At 40.8% G+C, this 20,694-nt stretch overlaps 1 protein-coding gene across 1 annotated transcript in view; it reads right to left on the reverse strand.

Annotated features, from left to right (window-relative positions):
• Positions 1–257: 257 nt before the first annotated feature.
• hsd11b2 (hydroxysteroid (11-beta) dehydrogenase 2) overlaps positions 258–20,694 on the reverse strand; it is a 22,967-nt gene continuing 2,530 nt past the window's right edge. Inside the window, exons 2-5 of the mRNA XM_080430128.1 lie at positions 9,036–9,248; positions 5,621–5,806; positions 4,262–4,399; positions 258–2,995 (exon numbers count right to left, since the gene is read on the reverse strand). Of these exons, the coding sequence (XP_080286254.1) occupies positions 2,583–2,995; positions 4,262–4,399; positions 5,621–5,806; positions 9,036–9,248 (950 nt within the window). The 3' untranslated portion in view covers positions 258–2,582. The remainder of the gene's footprint in view (positions 2,996–4,261; positions 4,400–5,620; positions 5,807–9,035; positions 9,249–20,694) is intronic.

Genomic DNA, 20,694 nt, shown 5'->3' on the forward strand with positions numbered 1-20,694 from the left:
CAGGTTGAAAGGTGGTCAAAAATATCGTATTTTTGACCAGCAACACCATCGTTCGACTACGTATATATTTGGCTCCACAATGGATAACAATGTCAGATAGGTCTAAATGCCTGAACCCATATATCTGCTCACTCTTTACTAGATATTTCTATAAATAAGGACTACAATACAACACTGTTTTCTAGTGAGAACTGTTTGTTTTGCTAGAGAAAAGTGCTGGACCCAGTATCTGGAACAAGAAAACTCAATACAATCAATCAATGAATCAATGGTAAATATTTTACTTTTTTATTATTTGTTTTCTTTTTATATATTTTATATAAAAATTCACAGTTGAAGTGATTGATACAGAAAAAAAGGCTGCCATAAATAGTGATTCAAAAACGAAATAAGTGGGATGAATAACAAAACAAAAAGAAACACAAAAGATGAGACAGAACAAATATCAAATGTTCACTGTGGGGAGGATGAAAGCCTCATAAAGGAACAACGTGTCTTTTAAGCTTCACTACATGTTTTCACATGTGGTTCAAAGCATACAGTCAGTGGACAAAAATGTCTCCATGTGTACTGGTGACAACAAATATCTGGAGACTTATCCAAGATATGTCTCCTATCGATGTTAGGCTATGGAAAATTACACACACACACACCCACACACACACACACACACACACACACACGCACGCACGCACGCACGCACAAAGGCACAAACACATGCATGCACGCACAAACGCACGCACGCATGCACCCACCCACCCACGCACGCACGCACGCACACGCAAGCAAGCACACACACACACACACACACACACACACACACACACACACACACACACACACACACACACACACACACACACACACACCAAAATGGGAGTACCCGGGATACATTCATACGGTATGCTAACTACAGTACATGTAGTCAAACTCCACCCCAGACCCATACACACATAACACACAATATAGACAGCCATACACAGATACATCATACTGCCAGTGATGCTTAATGAGTACAAGATATGTATGCATACACATTCAAATGCGTTCCAAAAGCAACATTTTACCCTGCGCTACAATCAACTGGATGTCATTAAAAACTGTTACTGCAACCAAGCATGGCTTCTTGGCTTCATAAGTCTAAATTGTTTGTATTATGTCTGGATTTATATTGTTATGCATAAAATGTTCTGTGAAATGTTACTTTACACATCAGTCTCTTAACTGTTTTTGAAAGCTTGGAAACTCTTTCTCTTGTTGTTTTGAAACAATGTTTCTAAATCATGAAAGTTAAGACTGTTGTTGCAACCACTGTCTAAATCTAATTTCTGTGCAAATAGCTTTCAATGACATCCAACTGTTTAGAAGAATACATTGTAAATGAATGTTCATTTTGTCCATTTATATTTGTTGTTCTTTTTTACATTTATGTAGGTACATATCAATAAACCTATTAGTTTATTAAACAGATATGCAATATAGGTACATACAGTTATGCTTACAAACCGGTACTACGTATATAGCTTTAGTTTTAACTATATAGTCAAAAGTACATAATGCCAATATATTCCTTAAATCAATTTAATCTGTAAATATTTCAAAACACTGAAAATGGTAAAAAGCTAATGAATGTATTTTTGGAATCAATTAGAGCTTATACTGTATGTTCATAACATGTTAACATATTACATTTAGGCTATATGAATCAGTACAGGTTTGTGTATTGAGAGAAAATGATAACAAACAGATAGAACAGTAGTTATGATAATAGATAGATTGATATATATCTCACTCTGGTTGTATGTCTGTGTATGTGCGTGTAATTGTGCATACAAATCGAGTTGTTAGAAGTCCTCAAATTAACTAATAGAAGCAGTGATCAGTCCCACCAATAATATTGCAGGTAGTGGATGGTCAATCATTTAGTAACATTTATGTGCATAATCCTGTTGATATGAAATCTAAACCAGTGGTTCTCAAAGTGGGGTCTGGTGACCCCCAGGGGTCCTTGGAAGGGGTCCGCGGCGAAACTAGTTACATTGGCTATTCAAAAATAGCAGATATACAAGCTCACATTGCATGCTTGTACATCTGCTATTTTTTAACATGAAAAATATTGAAAGTGTTTGAAAAAGGTTGAAAATGTTGATCTTTTTTTAACACAAATCTTCTCTTCTGGGGGTTCCCTGGCAGAAAACCATTTCAGATGGGGGTCCGCGGCCAAATATATATCAATCTGGGGGTCCTTGACACAAAAAAGTTAGAGAACTACTGATCTAAATCATTGTCACCACCTGTGACCACAAGGAAGTGGTTTCCACTGCTGGAAGGACAGAGCTGAGTTGTGTTGAGGTTCTCATGGGATTAAAAAAGTAAGGTCAGGGTGTTGATCTGACCCCACTTCCTGCTGGAGTTCAAAAACAAACAAAAAACAAACACAAAACAGTTGCACTTCTATGATCCCTTCAACAATTACAAAAAAATATCATAATAGAAAAGCAGATGAATGTACAGGAAATGAAAACACTATTGGATGAAGAGTGGAGTGGTCCGCCAGCCCCTCACCAACCAAATACACCAGGCTACATCGTTAATTTGTCCTCGTTGTTGTTATTATTGTTGTTGATATTGTGGTTGCTATGGATAACCAACCCGCTCTCCTTCCTAAGGATTCGAGGGAGGAGCTTCTTCTTGACAAAAAGTTTCTGTAGGAATTTGTCGCTGACGGCGCTGGGGAGGTATGTGTGGATAAAGTACATGAGACCCACACCGGGCCCTGCATAGTAGCGTGCCAGGGGCCTGGGGGCCAGCAGGGCCTCTATGATGGTGTTAATGACTGGGCTGAGGTCCTCGTTAGCAGAGGCTGCATGGCTCTGGAACAACTCCCTGGTCTCGTTAAGGTAGTCCTCTCCGTACTCCTCCAGCAGGCTGGGAGGCAGACTCTGGATCAGCTGTTTGTACTGTGCATCCCAGTACATCTCGTTGCTGCTCTGACCTGAGAACAGCACAAAAAAAAAAAAAACAGAAGATGAGCTAAAGTAAAGCAGTGGTTCTCAACCTTTTGAAAGTCTCCCAGGTTGATACAATAAATCTTTATTTTATTTTATTTTATTTTATTTTATTTTATTTTATTTTATTTTATTTTATTTTATTTTATTTTATTTTATTTTATTTTATTTTATTTTATTTTATTTTATTTTATTTTATTTTTAACTTTACGTTTGTACAAATGTAGGCTAACTACTGTAAATGGATGGTTACATTTGTATCTCTCCAGAGTTACAGATGGATAAATTAACAGTTTTACTGTGTAGCATAGGGGAAACAGACTGTATGAAAGCTGTACAGAAGGCTGTAGTGGGATTTAATCCTATACCAGCTGAGGGTCTCGGAGGGTCCATGGAGCATGTTGTTATTGTTACTGTCGGTTGACTCTTCTTAGATAAAGTGATGTGTGTGTCTCAATAAGCCTCTCAGCCTGAAACCACTAATTGCAACCTGCTGTATAAAAACTCCACATTCATAACTGAGCAATTTGTCGTGGTTCTCCACTACAGAGAGGTTTTTTGTGCATGTGTAAGTCATTATGGGGACGTTTCCTGGCATCATGTACTATACATGATGGGGGGGGGGGGGGCTGAAGGGATTGGGCTAAGCCGGGTCAGAGTACAGGGAACAGACAGCATCACCAATAGCAATAGAATAATATACGAAGATCCCCACAAAGGAAGCCTTGGGCTGTGCTGTGATGAAGAGTGTTTCTTGGCAGCGAAAATTAACCAATTAAGATTCCCAAGGCATTCTCATTGGGTCCTGATGAGATTCTGTGACAGCAGTGGAGCATCTATTGCTTCACTGCCTGTGACCATAAGGTCAGTGATTTGAATCCACAGACAAGCTGGGGAAACAAGTATGGGTGGGGAAATTGAACACGAAAAGCTCTCAAGAGGGGAAGAAAGACACAACGTTGATGTTGAGCTGGAGATGTTTGGAAGATTGACAGATAAAATAACATGTTGTGAGAACATGTTGTGAGTGCCCAGAACCGTTCTAATGGATAACCTACTATATCAGAATGAACTTTATACAGACAGTTGAGAGGGAGAGAGTGTAGTGGAGCAGACAGTAGGAAAGCTGAGAGGGACTGTGCAGGAGAGACAGACATTAAGACAGCTGAGATGGAGACAGTTGTAGGGGGGACAGACTCTAGGGAAGCTGAGTGTAGACACAGGTGTATTCAGGTATATAGAAAGGTGCTGACCTGTCTTATATGCGGAAGGCAGGATGGTCGAGACGTTGACGCCCCAGGGCAGCAGTTCGTGTCTCAGGGTGTTGGTGAAGAGATTTAAAGCTGCTTTAGATGCTCCATACGCAGACAGACAGGGAAACGGCTGGTCACCTACACACACACACGCACACGCACACGCACACGCACACGCACACGCACACGCACACGCACACGCACACGCACACGCACACGCACACGCACACAAACGCACACAAACGCACACACACACACACGCACACACACACACAGGCACAGCCCGAGTAAGTTAACTGAGTGTAAATGGGCTCCAGACAGCCAAGATCAATATGTTGTTTTTGCCAACTCTTTGTGTTTGTTTTTGTGTTGTCTATTGTCTGTTGTGTTTTTCACTTTTATGTTTTGACTCATGCGCTTTTTTGACCAGCTTTTATTTCCACTGTTTTATGTTCGGCATTTGGAGTTGCATTGTGCTATATAAATGAAGTTTGATTGTTTGAATGTACCACATACTGTAACTTCTGCACAGATCCACGTAACAGCATGGAACTTGTTATATGATTAGTATAAGTATAACAAGGCTTCAATTTAACATAGGCCTACTGAGTTTCCTCAGCAGGCAGCACACATTAACATAAATCCTCTCTAAACCAACAACATTCGCACATACTTCATTGAACAAAAAACACTGTCTTCAATGAATGAGTTCAATTTGGTAATATATTTGTTTAAGTGGAAATATAGAAAATAGGGACGGTAGAGTTAAATTGGTTTAGAGTTCAGCCCATCTCTTCTGCAGCCTTATAAAAAAGAAAGAACTGCTGAGTGAGGATCTTTTATGGGATTTCTGCTTCGCCTTATAAGGTATTACTATTTCTGATCTATGACTGTTTGACATTTATCAACAGCCGCTCGTGGATATGATTGAAATGAGGTGAAGTTGTTAGTTTATATAATTGTATAAGGACATTTCCACAAGTATTTACAAAGGATAAATGAGGCCCAGTGTGTGTGTGCAGTGTTTGTGCCTAAGTGTTTGTGCGTAAGTGTTTGTTTGGAATGTAGGTGAGGATAGGTGTAATTTATTGAAGTGTTGATAGATCTTTGGCTGGGTAGAAAGAGGAGTGTCCAATGTTAAATAAACATAAGATGATTTAATCAGTAAATCTGGTTTAAAAACAACAGAATTATATACTGCCAGCTATATTTATTGTCTGACTCAGTGTGTGTGTATGCATTCATGCATGTATGCATGCGCTTGTGTTGTGCATGTGTGTGTGTGTGTGTGTGTGTATACAGTACGTGCATGCGAGTGTGCGTGTGTGAGCGAGTGTGTGTGCGAGTGTTTGTGTGTACCTGATGGACTGGACACGGTGATAATGCGACCTTTGCCCTTGCGGAGCAGTGGCAGGAAGGCCTGTGTGACTGACAGAGTGCCAAAGAAGTTGACCTCCATGCAACCTCTGTAGTTTGACATGAGAGACAGCTCTGCATCGCCAAAGTTCACGCACACTCCTGCATTGTTGACCAAGCCCCACAGACCTAGGAGGAGAGGAGTCAAAGTTTACAGGCGTTGTGTAGTGTAGGTGTACATTACATGTAAGTAAACAAGTACATTTAAATCTATTTACAACAGGCATGCTGTATAAAAATAATACGACTATATGTTGGATAAAACACTGACAGAACACCAGAGTAAGTTGCTGCTCTTCCCTCTAATGACCACACAGGGGCAGTCTCCTACCTGCTGACCCGCTGACCTCTGAACATTCAGGGCTTATGTTTGTGACACTCAACACCCACGTTTTTGTGATACTTGACAACCTACAGCACCAAATGTTTTTCCCTTTCAGACCCTTCTTCTTATCTCTTGTTCCTGATCTGCAGATCTGTGTGTTCATCCTTAAGCCTGATTTATGCATTATTGCTTGACGTTGTGGAAATTAAAGCTGCAATCCATAACTTTCTTTTATTCTACTGTTGGACTTGATAAGAGCATCTGCAAACTGACTTAACAGTAGCAAGCGTATCAAGGTGAGATATGATGTGCTGCGCACGAAGAATTGGTTCCTTGAGGTAAGTAACAAGTGGTGGGGGGACAGAGGGATGCAGCTGAGAACATTCTGTCCTGAACATTCTGAGATAGAAAGAGAGTCAGGGAGAGAGAGCGAGAGAGAGAGAGAGAGAGAGAGAGAGAGAGAGAGAGAGAGAGAGAGAAAGAGAGAGAGAGAGAGAGAGAGAGAGAGAGAGAGAGAGACTGAATGCTTTCACAGCATGTTCAAACTTTTATCTGTGATGCAATGTGTCACAAATTAATCAGGGTGTCACAGGAATGCCAGTAAAGCACATAAGCTTGAACTGAATTAAACTCAATTTAAAAAATGAGAGAGAAAGAGAGAGAGAGAGAGAGAGAGAGAGAGAGAGAGAGAGAGAGAGAGAGGGGGGGGGGGAGAGGGGCATCCTGTATTCTAGATTCAGGACAAGATAGAGTTCTAATCATTGGACTCACCTATAAATCTGTAGTCATATAAACTTAGTTTGGCTGTTTTATAAGCCTCCATTTATAGAGTTACTGCGAGGCTGGTAATCACTAGTCACTAGTTATGCACTTAGGCTACCACGGACGGGTATTTTACATGTTACAAATATCTTTGTTGTTGTTGTGTTAGTTCTAAAAAAACATTTTTGATTATATTTCTTATACATTTTATGTTTTGTATCTTGACTGTAACTAACTATCTAATATTCACCTGCTATTTCTCACCTTTATACATAGGTCATGGTCATAGTCAGAGTTTAGAATTAGGTTTGCAATGATGCATTTTGAGAGACAGTGTGCGGGTCATTTTAAAAACACAAGCGCCAACCTTCTGGGGTGCTACACACTAATTCAGCGTTAATTTAGCTTTGAGAGGGTCAAATTTGACAAATGAACCACTTAAACCCTACTTCGTTGATGGGTCCCCCATTGGCCTATTCTAGGTCCCCTACTTTTTCTCCTCTCTACCCCAATTCTCTTTGCTTAACATACAGGAGCTGATCTACACGTTCACAACATGTCACATTGGGATGTGTGTATTTTTGTAGAATAATTTGCAACATATTCGGGATGTTAGAGTTCATGTGGTTTAAGCACTGAGAGTTTTTCATACTATGGAAAAAATCCCTAGCAGTCGCTGCTTTCTGTCACGTCTCAAGAGCTGTTAATGTTGGCTGATTAATAGAGGGTGATTAGAATAACAGAGGGAAGAATGTCATTTCAGTCCAAAGTGAACTGCACTCATGTTGCATTGCAGTAGTTTGTGGTGTTTGTCTGGCCGCAGACAAATACAACAAATTCTTATTCTTTTATAAAATTGGCTCAGCTTGATTTTTTCCATCTCTTCTGATAGAGGTTGCACGCCACAGGATTTTCAATTGAATCAAACTGTTCATTTACTTGTTTGTTCTTTGACCAAATCGGAAAATCTGTCATTTTCACACTGAGATATCCACCAACGAATTACTTTGTAATTAGATTTGGGTTAAAGGGGAAAAAGCAGGGGGGCCTCGGGGACTCCGATCAATGAAGTATAAAGTTTAAGTTGTTTAAGCACAGTACGCACACGCTGTGTACATAATTCACCTCCCTGTGTTTGTTTGTGTACATTTCAAGGCTCTTTCATAACTATTATCGAGTCAGTATGTTAGATTACAGAGCCCAGTGTGTATGTGTGTCCTTATCTAAGCTGACCTAGATCTCAGGCCTCAGTTTATTAAGAACTGCAGAGGGACTGGGGAGGTAAGGTGCCAGGCTGTAAATCTTTTTGAAATCTATGCTTTGTGTGTGTGTGTGTGTGTGTGTGTGTGTGTGTGTGTGTGTGTGTGTGTGTGTGTGTGTGTGTGTGTGTGTGTGTGTGTGTGTGTGTGTGTGTGTGTGTGTGTGTGTGCCTGGCAATGCTGGCAGCCAGCGAAGGATATCCTTAAATGACTTTTTAAAGTACATTGGCCTCCAGCTCTTTTCCTCAAAGGCCCTGCTACTACTATTACTACAACTATTATTGATACCACTAGCACTACTACTTCTACCGTTAATACAACTAGTACTGCAACTACTGTAACTACTACCACCACCACCACCAACACTACTACTACTACTACTACTACTGTTAATACAACTAGTACTGTAACTACTGTAACTACTACCACCACCACCACCACCACCACTAATACTACTACTACTACTACTGTTAATACAACTAGTAATAATAATATTCCTCTCTACTTGTTCTAGTAGTAGTGGTATTAGCAGTAGTAATAGTGATCGTGATAGTGGTAGTAGGCTACTAGAATAATAACTAATAGTTTAGTGTCATCATGGCACTACAACTCCTACTAGTAGTCGTAATACTAGTGCTGTAGTAGTAGTACTAGTAGTGGTAGTAGTAATAGTACTAGTACTAATAATAGTACAAGTACTAGTTATTATCATTATTATTATTATTATTATTATTATTATTATTATTATTATTATGGAGCTTGTGCATGTGCCGGATTCATCCTCACAGGATCTGGTTGGTGAAGCCTGTGCCATTAGTACTAGGTTATTAGCATGTTTGTGTGTGTGTGTGTGTGTGTGTGTGTGTGTGTGTGTGTGTGTGTGTGTGTGTGTGTGTGTGTGTGTGTGTGTGTGTGTGTGTGTGTGTGTGTGTGTGTGTGTGTGTGTGTGTGTGTGTGTGTGTGTGTGTGGGTGTGTGTGTGTTTTTTTATTATTGTGCGTTGTTTACTGTACCTCTGAGTCCCAGTCTGTTACTGATTTCCAGTAGGACCTGTTGTACTTGTTGTGGCTGCGTGATGTCCAACTGGAAGAGGTGCAGGCGGGAGGAGCTGTTCTTCTGGAGTTCTTTAGCTCCGCTACCCTCTAGGTCCATCACCGTTGCAAACACCTGGAAACCCAGTGCATCCAATGTCCTTGCTGTTGCTTTACCAAAACCAGTGTCACAACCTACACACACACACACACACACACACACACACACACACACACACACACACACACACACACACACACACACACACACACACACACACACACACACACACACACACACACACACACACACACACACACACACACACAATTTAGCGACCTGGCTTGAACATTAGTAGTCACATAAGTAGAGTGCAAAGACAAAAATTAGTTCTATAAAGTAGACTGACTAGGATACCAGGTAAACATCAAACCATTGTCTTTCTCTAAACAACATGCAATATAATTATTTTTTTTAGCATTTGCGGACAAGTATGTCTATATCTAAATAAAATAAAATAATGTGAACAAGTAACCAACATACTGTACAGTATATCTGCAGAGTGACTAATAGACTAATATCTATCAGAAAATGGGCCACACACACGCAAGCACGCACGCACGCACGCTTTCTTCATCAACTTGTCATCACCTCTCACTCTAATGCACCTTCATTTATAGGTCACTTATCTCTATGCTCTGAAGAGACAGGGACAAACTGTACGGCTTCTGAAGTCACATTTCTGACATTTATTGTGGTGGAACCACATGCTGTTCATTAGAGTGTACAGATGTATGAATGAACACTGTGAACTTTACTGTATACATGATCTTTGTAGGAGCACAGGAATACTGGTTCTGAGGCTAGCACTCTACACGCAGGCACGGACGGACGCACGCACACATGCATGCATTGCACGCACGCACACACACACTACAGCATTTTACAACTGCTTGCAGGGAGACAGTTTGGATTCACATGGCCGTTTATGGGGTATAATTTGAGATATGAGGTTTTGTTTTGTATGTCACACTGGCGCTGTGGCTATCGTCTGATCTTAATTGTCAGTAATATTACTATAACTTAGACAGAGAGAACTAGAAAATGCATATCTCCGCCGGGCTGGGTTGCTTACCCAGGGCTATGTAAGTCGTGGCGGGTAACAGCCATTGACATGACCTGAGGAAGCTGCATGACATTTGGTTCAACATTTTGCATTTATGACACAATATAATCATAGCCTTTTTTTTATGTTTTTCCTAATAAAGTTGTTTTTTTTTACTGTTGTTTTATTTTGAGACCCCTCAACATGTGATGTAAGAAATAGACCCCTCCTACAAAACAGTATGGAATTGTAAAAGCCTGTTTTGAAAAAACAATGTTATGTCTTCCTTGGCCTACTGTCTCAGTGCATGCACAAAAACGTTGACACTGATCGACCCAGCAGACACACAAACACATGCAAAAACAGGGTCAAAAACAATCTCGACCTCCCACAGTGATATCTCTCTGTGCTTTTGAGAGAGAGAGCGAGAGAGGGAGAGAGAGAGAGAGAGAGAGAGAGAGAGAGAGAGAGAGAGAGAGAGAGAGAGAGAGAGAGAGAGAGAGAGAGAGCGCATGCCAGTGACCTGGCAGAGTGCAGGGAGTTACTCAACCAACAAAAGCTCAAACACACATATGTCATGCACAGCATGCTCACTGTCTGTCTGTCTCTCTCTCTCTCTCTCTCTCTCTCTCTCTCTCTCTCTCTCTCTCTCTCTCTCTCTCTCTCTCTCTCACACACACACACACACTCACACACACACACACACACACACACACACACACACACACACACACACACACACACACACACACACACACACACACACACACACACACACACACACACACACACACACACACACATATGCAGAGCAAAACCACACAGAGATCAAACAGAGAACAGAAAGCTAGCTAGGCCTTTTTTTTCCTTCTCTCAAATGATTGTAGGTGGCAATAATTCCTGGAAACAGGCATGCTGGGTGGTGGTGGTTGGTGAGTCCCTGCAGAGAGCAACTCAAATCTGTGTGTGTGTGCGTGTGTGCGTGTGTGCGTGCGTGCGCGTGTGCGTGTGCGTGTGCGTGTGCGTGTGTGTGTGTGTGTGTGTGCATGCGTTCGTGCACACAGTGAGGGTGGTGGGCTTGCTGCACACTTCTGGACAACTACGTGTCAATGTGTTTGCATGTGTATTGTGTATGGTGCGTGTGCGTGCGTGTGCGTGTGTGTGTTAAATACAAGTTCTACTGTACGGAGGGATGTTTACCTGTACAGTGTCTCCACTGACATCTATAAAATGTGAGATTACACCCTCTTGCTGAGTGCCAGGAGCTCCATGGTTTCTATTTACATTGTAAGCCACAGGACTGCAGTGGAATGCACACATCGTGAAGCACACATCCCATACTATGATTGAGTATCCTGATGGAGAGTGCATCCAGAGTCTGTTTCTGGTTAACATACTCTGCTGGCACATTAACTCTGGCGTCCCTATTTTGCGCATGTCATTTTAGGTAAACATTTTTAAACGTTTCCTAAATTTCTTATTAAAAAAAGGAAATCTTTCAGAAATATCGAAAATAGAAGGTTAGGTTATAGTAGGTTATTTTCTCTATATTGTCATGTGACAACATTGTACGACTATGTATAAAATAGGGCATAAGTAGTTAAGATGATGTAAGAGTAGGATATATGCTATATTGAACAAATGTTTGACAGAGTAGCAGTTTACACCAAATTAAGGGGTGTATATTTATGTTGTTAAGAAAATAATCTGCTAGTCATGGTCAGGGGTCGTAAAGTAACAAGTTGCTGTAGCATATTTGTAGACTGAGTAACAATATGAGCAACTTAATTGACTTTCTACCCGGCTACGTCTATAGAATTACATACTTATATACTTTGAACACCAATATATTTCTTTTTTTTATTATTATTATTTTTATTCTATTGAACATTGTTGTTGATTGTTTCATTTTGTGCAGTCTTTTGATTGATTGATTGACTTTTTATTGACCAAACATACAGTATGTGCAAAACATTTGATCGCATACACCAGTCAAAGGGATGACACAAGAGCTTATTTCCATTGTGGTCCTATTGGTGTAAATGTGTGACCTGGAGGTGGGTCGCAGAATATAAAGAATATTTTCGTAATTAAAAGTAAAGACCAGCTCAGCTACCTCTTTAGGGATGACTTGACTTGATGCTTGCATGCAACCCATATTCTACATGACTGCTGCAGAATATAAAAGAGAACTTTCCCATAAAACTTTTACATTTACATGGTACAAGGTCTGTGGAGCTACCTCTGGTGGAGTAACATCACTAACCATGGAAAAATAATCGCATAAATATTCGGGATTCACATGCACTATGAGCCACTCTAGGCTAATAAAATGAGCAGGAAGGAGATACACTTTTTGATAACGCTAAAAGGGCACAAACTATTTACTTCTGCTTTTCTACTAACAGAGTAAAAGTCCTCTGAGAGTGTATCTTTACACCCTCAAAGGAAAAGAAGAAATAAACCTTGAGGATTTTATTGGATACTGTCAAGGAGTGCAGGAGATTGCAGTGGAAAGAAATGGTACACATGTCATTCTGAGATGCAGAACTCAAACGGTTTTCCAGGCGATTGATGACAATGTTGTGGTCTATTGTATCAATGTTGTGTTCTATTGTATAAATGTTATTGTCTCCGCCAGGACGAAGGCATTGCTGAGACTATGTTTTGCACCCTGTCCGTGTGTCCATGTGTCCGTGTGTCAGTGTGTCTGTGTGTCCGTCCGTCTGTCTGGCTAATCTCCGGCACCGTTGGCCTGATCGCAGCGAAACTGCCCCAATGTTTTCAGATCGGCCTGTCTATCATATCAATGTTGTGGTTTATTGTATCAATGTTGTGGTCCATCATATCAATGTTGTGGTCTATGTTGTCGTTTATTGTATCAATGTTGTGGTCTATCGTATCAATGTTGTGGTCTATGTTGTGGTTTATCGTATCAATGTTGTGGTTTATCATATCATATCAATATTGTGGTCTATCGTATACATGTTGTGGTCTATGTTGTGGTTTATTGTATCAATGTTGTGGTCTATGTTGTGGTTTATTGTATCAATGTTGTGGTCTATTGTATCAATTGCCACACTCAAGTCCAATAGAAGTAGGACTTGTGTGAGTCTACACGTTCAAGAGCCAAAAAGTCCCTCTGGAGAGAAAATCAATATGGTTTAGTAAGACATTTACCACTGTGCTCTTTGGAAATAACCTCACTTTACCTAACAGCTATGCTTTCTCTCTGTCCCACTTTAACACTCTCACTCTCTCTCTCTCTCTCTCTCTCTCTCTCTCTCTCTCTCTCTCTGAAGAGATCAGACCACACACTCCAGCTGCCAGAAGGGTTCACATTACAGTCAGCATTACTCCGATAGAGAGAAAAAGAGAGAGTATTTTCCCCCTTTTCTTATCAGGTCTCCATCTTTCTCTCTCTCTCTCTCTGGGCGCATCATGTTATGGTGTCATGGTGGCTGTGTGTTGGGGGGGGGGGGGGCTGGTGTGTGTGTGTGTGTGTGTGTGTGTGTGTGTGTGTGTGTGTGTGTGTGTGTGTGTGTGTGTGTGTGTGTGTGTGTGTGTGTGTGTGTGTGCGCACGTGCGCGCGTGTGTGTGTGTGTGTGTGTGTGTGTGAGAGAGAGAGAGAGAGATAGATGGGGTGTGTGTGATGGGAACATTCTTATGTAACGGTACACAACTCCTTGGGACCAAAGATGAAGAAATAAACAGGAGGCCTGGAGGAGGAGGAGGGGTGGGGTGAACCCTCACATCTGGACTTTTATAACTACTAAACTCACAATATGAAACAATACATTAGATAGATAGACCTTTATTGATCCCACGAGGGAAATGGTGTCGCCATAGCAGTTACAGCAGTCATACAAAAGAAAAAGACAACAGATAATGAGAACACAGCATGAATGGAAGATAAGACACTAATACAAGAGTCACAAGGGTCCCCGGATCCCACTTTGAGACCCAGCGGTTTAGTCTCCGAGCTTGTAGCATGGCGAGCTACGCTTGTCTTTGTTTCAACCGGGAGTCCGCTAACGGCTAACGGCAAACAAGCCAAAACGAACACCCCCTCTCCCAGAGAATGGATTTAAATATGATTCAGAATAAGAAAAAATCAGACAACAGACAGACAAAAATCCATTTTACAAAATGGCTAGTTAGATTGCAAAATGACAGATTTTTCAAATTTACTGCATACAGTAAGATTATATTATTAGAGAATACTATACTGAATGTTATAATGATATTGTGAGTGACGTTGCGGGGTAGCTAGAAAGACGAGGCGAGGAGACGAGGTGCAAGTTGCCAGCTCAAAACACACTGAGCCCAGATTTATTCCCTTGCCGCAGCACAAAGCTAACCCGAGGTTGAGGGTCACTGGACATAAAACAAATAAGAGGGTGGCTAGCCCAAGGCTAATAATAATGAGGACGTGTGCTGTCTCTCAGTTAACTCAGTCCCGCATTGATTACAGCACCCCAGAGCAGCCCAACTTAACTAACTCTTCCTCCCTCCCCGGCACACATGTAGCCAATACCCAAATCAGTGACACCTAGCTCCCTCAATCAAAGTAACAGGACACACATGTGTAATAGTACCCCAGCGTTACAATATTAACTTTGACAGGGATATTTCCTGATGCATTCAAAACAGCAGAAAATTCTCAGACTCATAAACACGATCTAGCAAAGCCTCACACCAGTAGCGGACCAATGTCTTGACAGTAATTACAGCTGCATGGTGACCAGTGTCATATGTCATTACTGGACAGAGTCCATCATTCTCCTGTCTCTCTTCACTGTCATGTCTACACAAAGCCAAAATGCCATTCAAGAAATGAAACAAACCAAGGTCAAATATCACTAAATCTTTATACCTATTGTATTTGACTTGAGCACAACTTTAATATTCCACAATATTCCCATGAATTTTTCTTGAAAAACTGGTTGGGCTCCTCTAAATGGGGAATCACTGAAAATCACGGCACCCCGTCTTTAAATTTTAATGTCTGTTGTCTAAGAACAAATGTGAAGCAAAAATCCCAGGAGTGATCCTCTGTGGCTTAGCCTTCAAGAGGCATATTAATGTGTTAACCAATTCCGTTTTCTTTCACCTTAGAAAACATGGCCAAAGTGTCCATTATTAATACAATGGAATGGTCAAAGACTAGTCCATGTCTTTATTGTAATCAGAGAGGACTGCTGCATGCTCTCCTTAAAATCACAAGATTCAAAACAGTCCTTGCGGGTGGCAAGGTCCTATGTCCTACCATGCTACAGAAACAAAACAACAATAACAACAATAATAAAGATAAAGATATAATAAAGATAAAGATAATAAGATAATAAAGATCAGCAATAGGGAGTGTGTGTGTGTGTGTGTGTGTGTGTGTGTGTGTGTGTGTGTGTGTGTGTGTGTGTGTGTGTGTGTGTGTGTGTGTGTGTGTGTGTACTGTACTGTATATGACTGTAGGAAAGTCCTTGTTGACACAGCCAAGTCCTCGTTGACACAGCGATGCTGATTAGAACCCCTTCATTGATGCAGACCTAATGAGTGATTAGGTTCAGCTTGTATGCTTCTGTCAGCTTTTGTTTGTTTGACCTGAGAAGCAGTGTTTTATTGCCTTTCTGACTGTGCATGTTCATGACAGTAGAAGTAAGTATCTTATAGTTTATTATTATTATTGTTTCTTTTACATGTTATCGTCATGTCCTTATTGTGTATGTTTTGAACATGCTACTGTGATTGTACTTTGCGGCGAATTGTGTGTGATCTGATGGCTGTGCTGTACCTACTGTAGATTGTTTTGAACAGTGTTTGTTTTATGTAAGAATAATTTGATGGTTGACTGTCTGTTATACTGTGTTGATTCTAAGAGATGTGTATTTTGTGTTTTGTAGACCGTACATACAGTATATCAGTAAAGCGGAATCACTTCATCTATAGTGTACCAGCTCTACTCCAGAAACTGTAGAGGCCCTGTCCTCTGTTTCAATGACCATATACAGTATAGGCATGCTCATATATGGGCATGCTCAAAGACAGATACACGCACGCACGCACAGATTCACACACACACACAGACATACACAGAGTTTGCGAATGTATATAAATTATATAGTACAGTATAGGTTTGAGCAATCTGTACAGAAATAATAATGCAATATGTTTCATTTTTATTCCGGTACCATAAGCCAGAGGGAAAGGAGCGTTGTAATTGGCTAGTTAATTGCGCGACGCATATCCCATAGCCTGGAGTTGTTGTTATTGTTGTTGACCGATTTGAAAAATATTCAGGAATTGAGCGGCAGCGTGAACAAGGAATATGACTTTCTTCAATGTTGTAGTACTGTATAATGAAACACGTAAACGCATCACACAGCCAGACCCAAAGCCATAATCTCGTGGAGATAATGAAGATACATTTGCTGCATGGCGCTATACGCCCACCCACCCACATGCATTCACTGTACAGTATGTGCAATTGTCCACCCTTTACCACTTACCCGAAAGTGGGTCAGACACCAAATGTAATTATCTCCAACCCCATCCACCTCGGGATCCTATCCTAACTTTATGTCCTCACCCAGACATGTTATATACAGTATATCTACCTAGTGTTGTAATAAAAACGGACTGGGCTGTTGGGACAATGACAATGTGTCACGGTGACACATTTAGAACATTTGCCTGTAACAGTGATGCCAGTGTTTATGTACATTCGTAATTACATTGATACATTAATTGTAATATTGTCAAACACAAGTATCAAAAATATCAGACAGTCTATATTCACCCGAAGGATGTATTTATTTCATTCTGACAAAAGGCAGGGATAAAACATATCCCCAAGTGCAATGAAAAAATAATGACGCATTTGTATGATTTTCTGTATGTACATTGTTTTGTATGTAGGTCTCTGAGTCTGTTGTAGTCTAGTCTTGTCTAAATGTTCCATTGAAAAATCTCTAAATAAATGATTAAAAAAATAATAATAATAATAATGACCTGGGGGCATGGATTCCCCCCATCGATAACGAATACAAGAACGCTCGCCCCGGGGCAAATCCGGCTACCTCAGAACGGTCGCCTCCAGATATTCCTAAACGTAACCTCAGTAAACTATGCCTAAACCTAACCTTATTCCTAAACGTAACCTCAGTAACGTAGCCTGCCTGTATGAATAGTTTACTGAGAACAGGAGGGAACTGTGTAATATTTATAGTTTTGGTCATAACTGGTTGAATTGAAGCAATACCCAATCTTTCTGTGCAGAGACAGACAGGGAGACAGCTGTCCTAACTGGCCTTTACTCTGTTGTTTCCTCTGTCCTTTCAGAGTGGGGTCATATTTCATCTCTAACAGAGAGGTGAGAACACAGGCACTCGTCATGGAACACTGACAACGCAACAGATAGAGAGAGAGAGATAGAGTCAGAGACAGGCAAAGACAGAGAGTGAGAGAACTATGCGCTGACGATACAGATTATAATAGAATTGCATTAGTCAGGTCTTTGATCTATAATAATTTTAGTGAAGTAGTGCAGAAGTACTACAATAGTAGTGTTGTGGTTTACAGTGGCATTGTATTGAACACTTAAATATGAGTACAGTCAGTACTCATATTTGAAGTAGTTATGTAGTATTACAATAGCGCAGCAGAACACAATGATGATCAAGACTCGGGAGGACAGTGGATGACAGGAGAGCAATCATCATCTTTCTGTTCTTAAAAAGATGATGATGATTTGGTGCCTGAGATTCCCAGAAACAAGGCCTATAACTGTCATCATCATGCGGTGACATGCTTGATCTCCTGCAAGTTATCACAGCTTCTGCTGTCAGAGAGGCTTCTAGTTGTCATGACAGAACTAGATTATTCAGAGCATAGCAGAGGAATGCAGGAGTCACAGAAGACTGCAGCAAGACAAGACCAGTGATAGGAACCATCTGCCCGCCATGTCTCACCCAGACTTCAGAGTGAGAAGGACACAATCCAGAGCAGAACAGTCAGTGCATCCACAGTATAATGTGATCAACCCCAGATTAAAAGGATTTGTTGGAGTCCCTCAGGGATCTATACTTGGTTCACTATATTTTCTCTCTACACCAAATCTCTTCTGTGAAAATAAGCAATCTACAAGTGTGTTGGAACTTGTGAGCTTGTAGATCAATTATTTTCCAGGGGGGTCCCCACATGATTATGGGGGGGGGGGGGGGTCCCCAGATGACAATTTAAGGACTTTTAAGACTTTCAATACCTAAAAGAAAAAGAAAAACACCATTACTTTATCAAAAGTAATCAACATTGGCCAAAATGTCAAATAATATAAGAAAGAGGCAAACATTTTGAAAATAACCGAAGCTCACAACGCCTCGTTATAGATATTTTCACCATATTTATCTGTGGAACCCAGTCAAACTAAATGTAATGCCTCAACTCCTACATTCCAAGTGCTTATCAGGGTGGGGGGTCCCCTGTTCAAATATGATTACTTTGTGGGGTCACAGCCTGAAAAGGTTGATATTGTTAACCACTGCAGTAGCGGAGCAGGAGCGATTGACTTTATTCACAAAATTCAACTAGTTGGCTTAATGAAAAGTTATTATTATCACTAGCACACAAGCTTCTGGTCTAGACCATTTACCGTTTATTTTGCCACATAGCTTGCAAGTGACATTTGCATTGCCTATTGTGGCCTGAAGACAAACGAGGCTGACATCAACACTCACTAAATACTGTATCCGGTACCTCCCCTTTTTAACACCAACGATCAACTCTTCCTTGAGCAAGGAACTTAACAAACACTATAACCCCGGTGTCCCTATTTTGGGCATGTCATTATAGACAAAAAATGTTTTAATAGTTTTCACAATTTCCCTCAAAACTTTTACAATAATTGCTTGACTCCAAAATCAGACCTCTGACTTAGAACTTTAACTTTTAAATAATGTTTTACCGTAATGTATGTCTCTCAGCATAATAATCGTACAAATAGAAGAAAGAAAAATGGTTACAACATGTCGCAATGAGCTTGCATATTGTCTATTTTTGCAACTTTTGAAATTGTTTGAAAATATGGGGCTGAGGTGGGTTAAATGTGAATGTGTATATATATGTATATTTATACTGCAGAGATGTATGTCTCTCAGCAGAATAGTCTGCAGTTCCTTGATCAGCAACATTGTCAACCAATGGTAAAGTGTACAAAGGTCAAAGACATGGAGCCCAGACAACTGTGATCCTGTGATACTAGAAACTGATGGTATCTGAGGTATAAATAAAGTTGTTTATTGTTCTCTGCTGCTCGCGGCTGATTGAAAAAGAAAAAAAGGTTGCTGCACACAACTGTTGGTTAACTTACAAGCAGTGACAAGTACAACTGTGTGTGTGTATGTGTGTGTGTGCGTGTGCGTGTGCGTGTGCGTGTGCGTGTGCGTGTGCGTGTGCGCGCGTGTGTGTGTGTGTGTGTGTCTGGGAATGTAGGGGGAAATGGAGTCTAAATATGGTTGTGTGTACAGTGTGGGGATTTGGAGTTCTGTTACCATGACACCAAGCTCTCTAAGCAATGCACACATGCACGCACGCACGCACGCACCTAAAATTGGGTACCAATTCACTATTAATCCAGGGAACATTGACTTAACACTGGAGCAGCTTGGGGTGTGGTGACTTGCTCAGGGATAGTCGTGGATTCAAACTGGCAGCTTTCTTTACCTTTAGCAACCCTGTAAAGATCAACTCTGACTGTGTTTTTTAACCAACGAAACAGACATACTAAAGAATTATTCCCCTTGTGTGGGTGGCAGACACGCCTTCGACCAAAGTCTCTCTCTCTCTCAAACACACACACACACACACGCACACGCACACGCACACACACACACACACACACACACACACACACATACTTTGCACATTTTGTACTTGCACTATGTACAGTATTCTATAACAGTATATTATTCTTCCATCATATTCCTTTTTGTTGCCTAACAACTTTGCAACGTGTCCAACATTTCACTGCACATACTGCACTTGTATGAGTGAGTGACACACACACACACACACACACACACACACACACACACACACACACACACACACACACACACACACACACACACACACACACACACACACACACACACACACACACACACAGGCAGATTAACTTTACTGTTTAGTGTGACGAGAACAGCTAAGCTACCTCTACCTCCTACAAAACCTGCTCCCATTGCTCACATGGTTATTATCGCTCTGTTCTGTAATAAAGTAAGTCTCGAGTAAATATCCCTTTACCTCTGTTTCCTACAAAGAACTTTAAATCATTATTTCAAAAGATTTTCTAAAAGTTAAAAAACAAAAATCAATAGCTCTGCTGTTTGTTACAAACAATCTGGGAACCCATCGCCAACTGAAAATGAAAAACAGCGCCCTCTGCTGTTTGTTCTATGTCTGTTGGCTCTGGGAGGACGAAAACGTAGAGCCAGAGCGCAAGGAAACCGGTGTTTTGTGTATGCCTTCAGCGCATCACT

The sequence above is a fragment of the Gymnoscopelus braueri genome (genome assembly GCF_963280865.1).
Source record: "Gymnoscopelus braueri genome assembly, chromosome: 1".
Classification (NCBI taxonomy): domain Eukaryota; kingdom Metazoa; phylum Chordata; class Actinopteri; order Myctophiformes; family Myctophidae; genus Gymnoscopelus; species Gymnoscopelus braueri.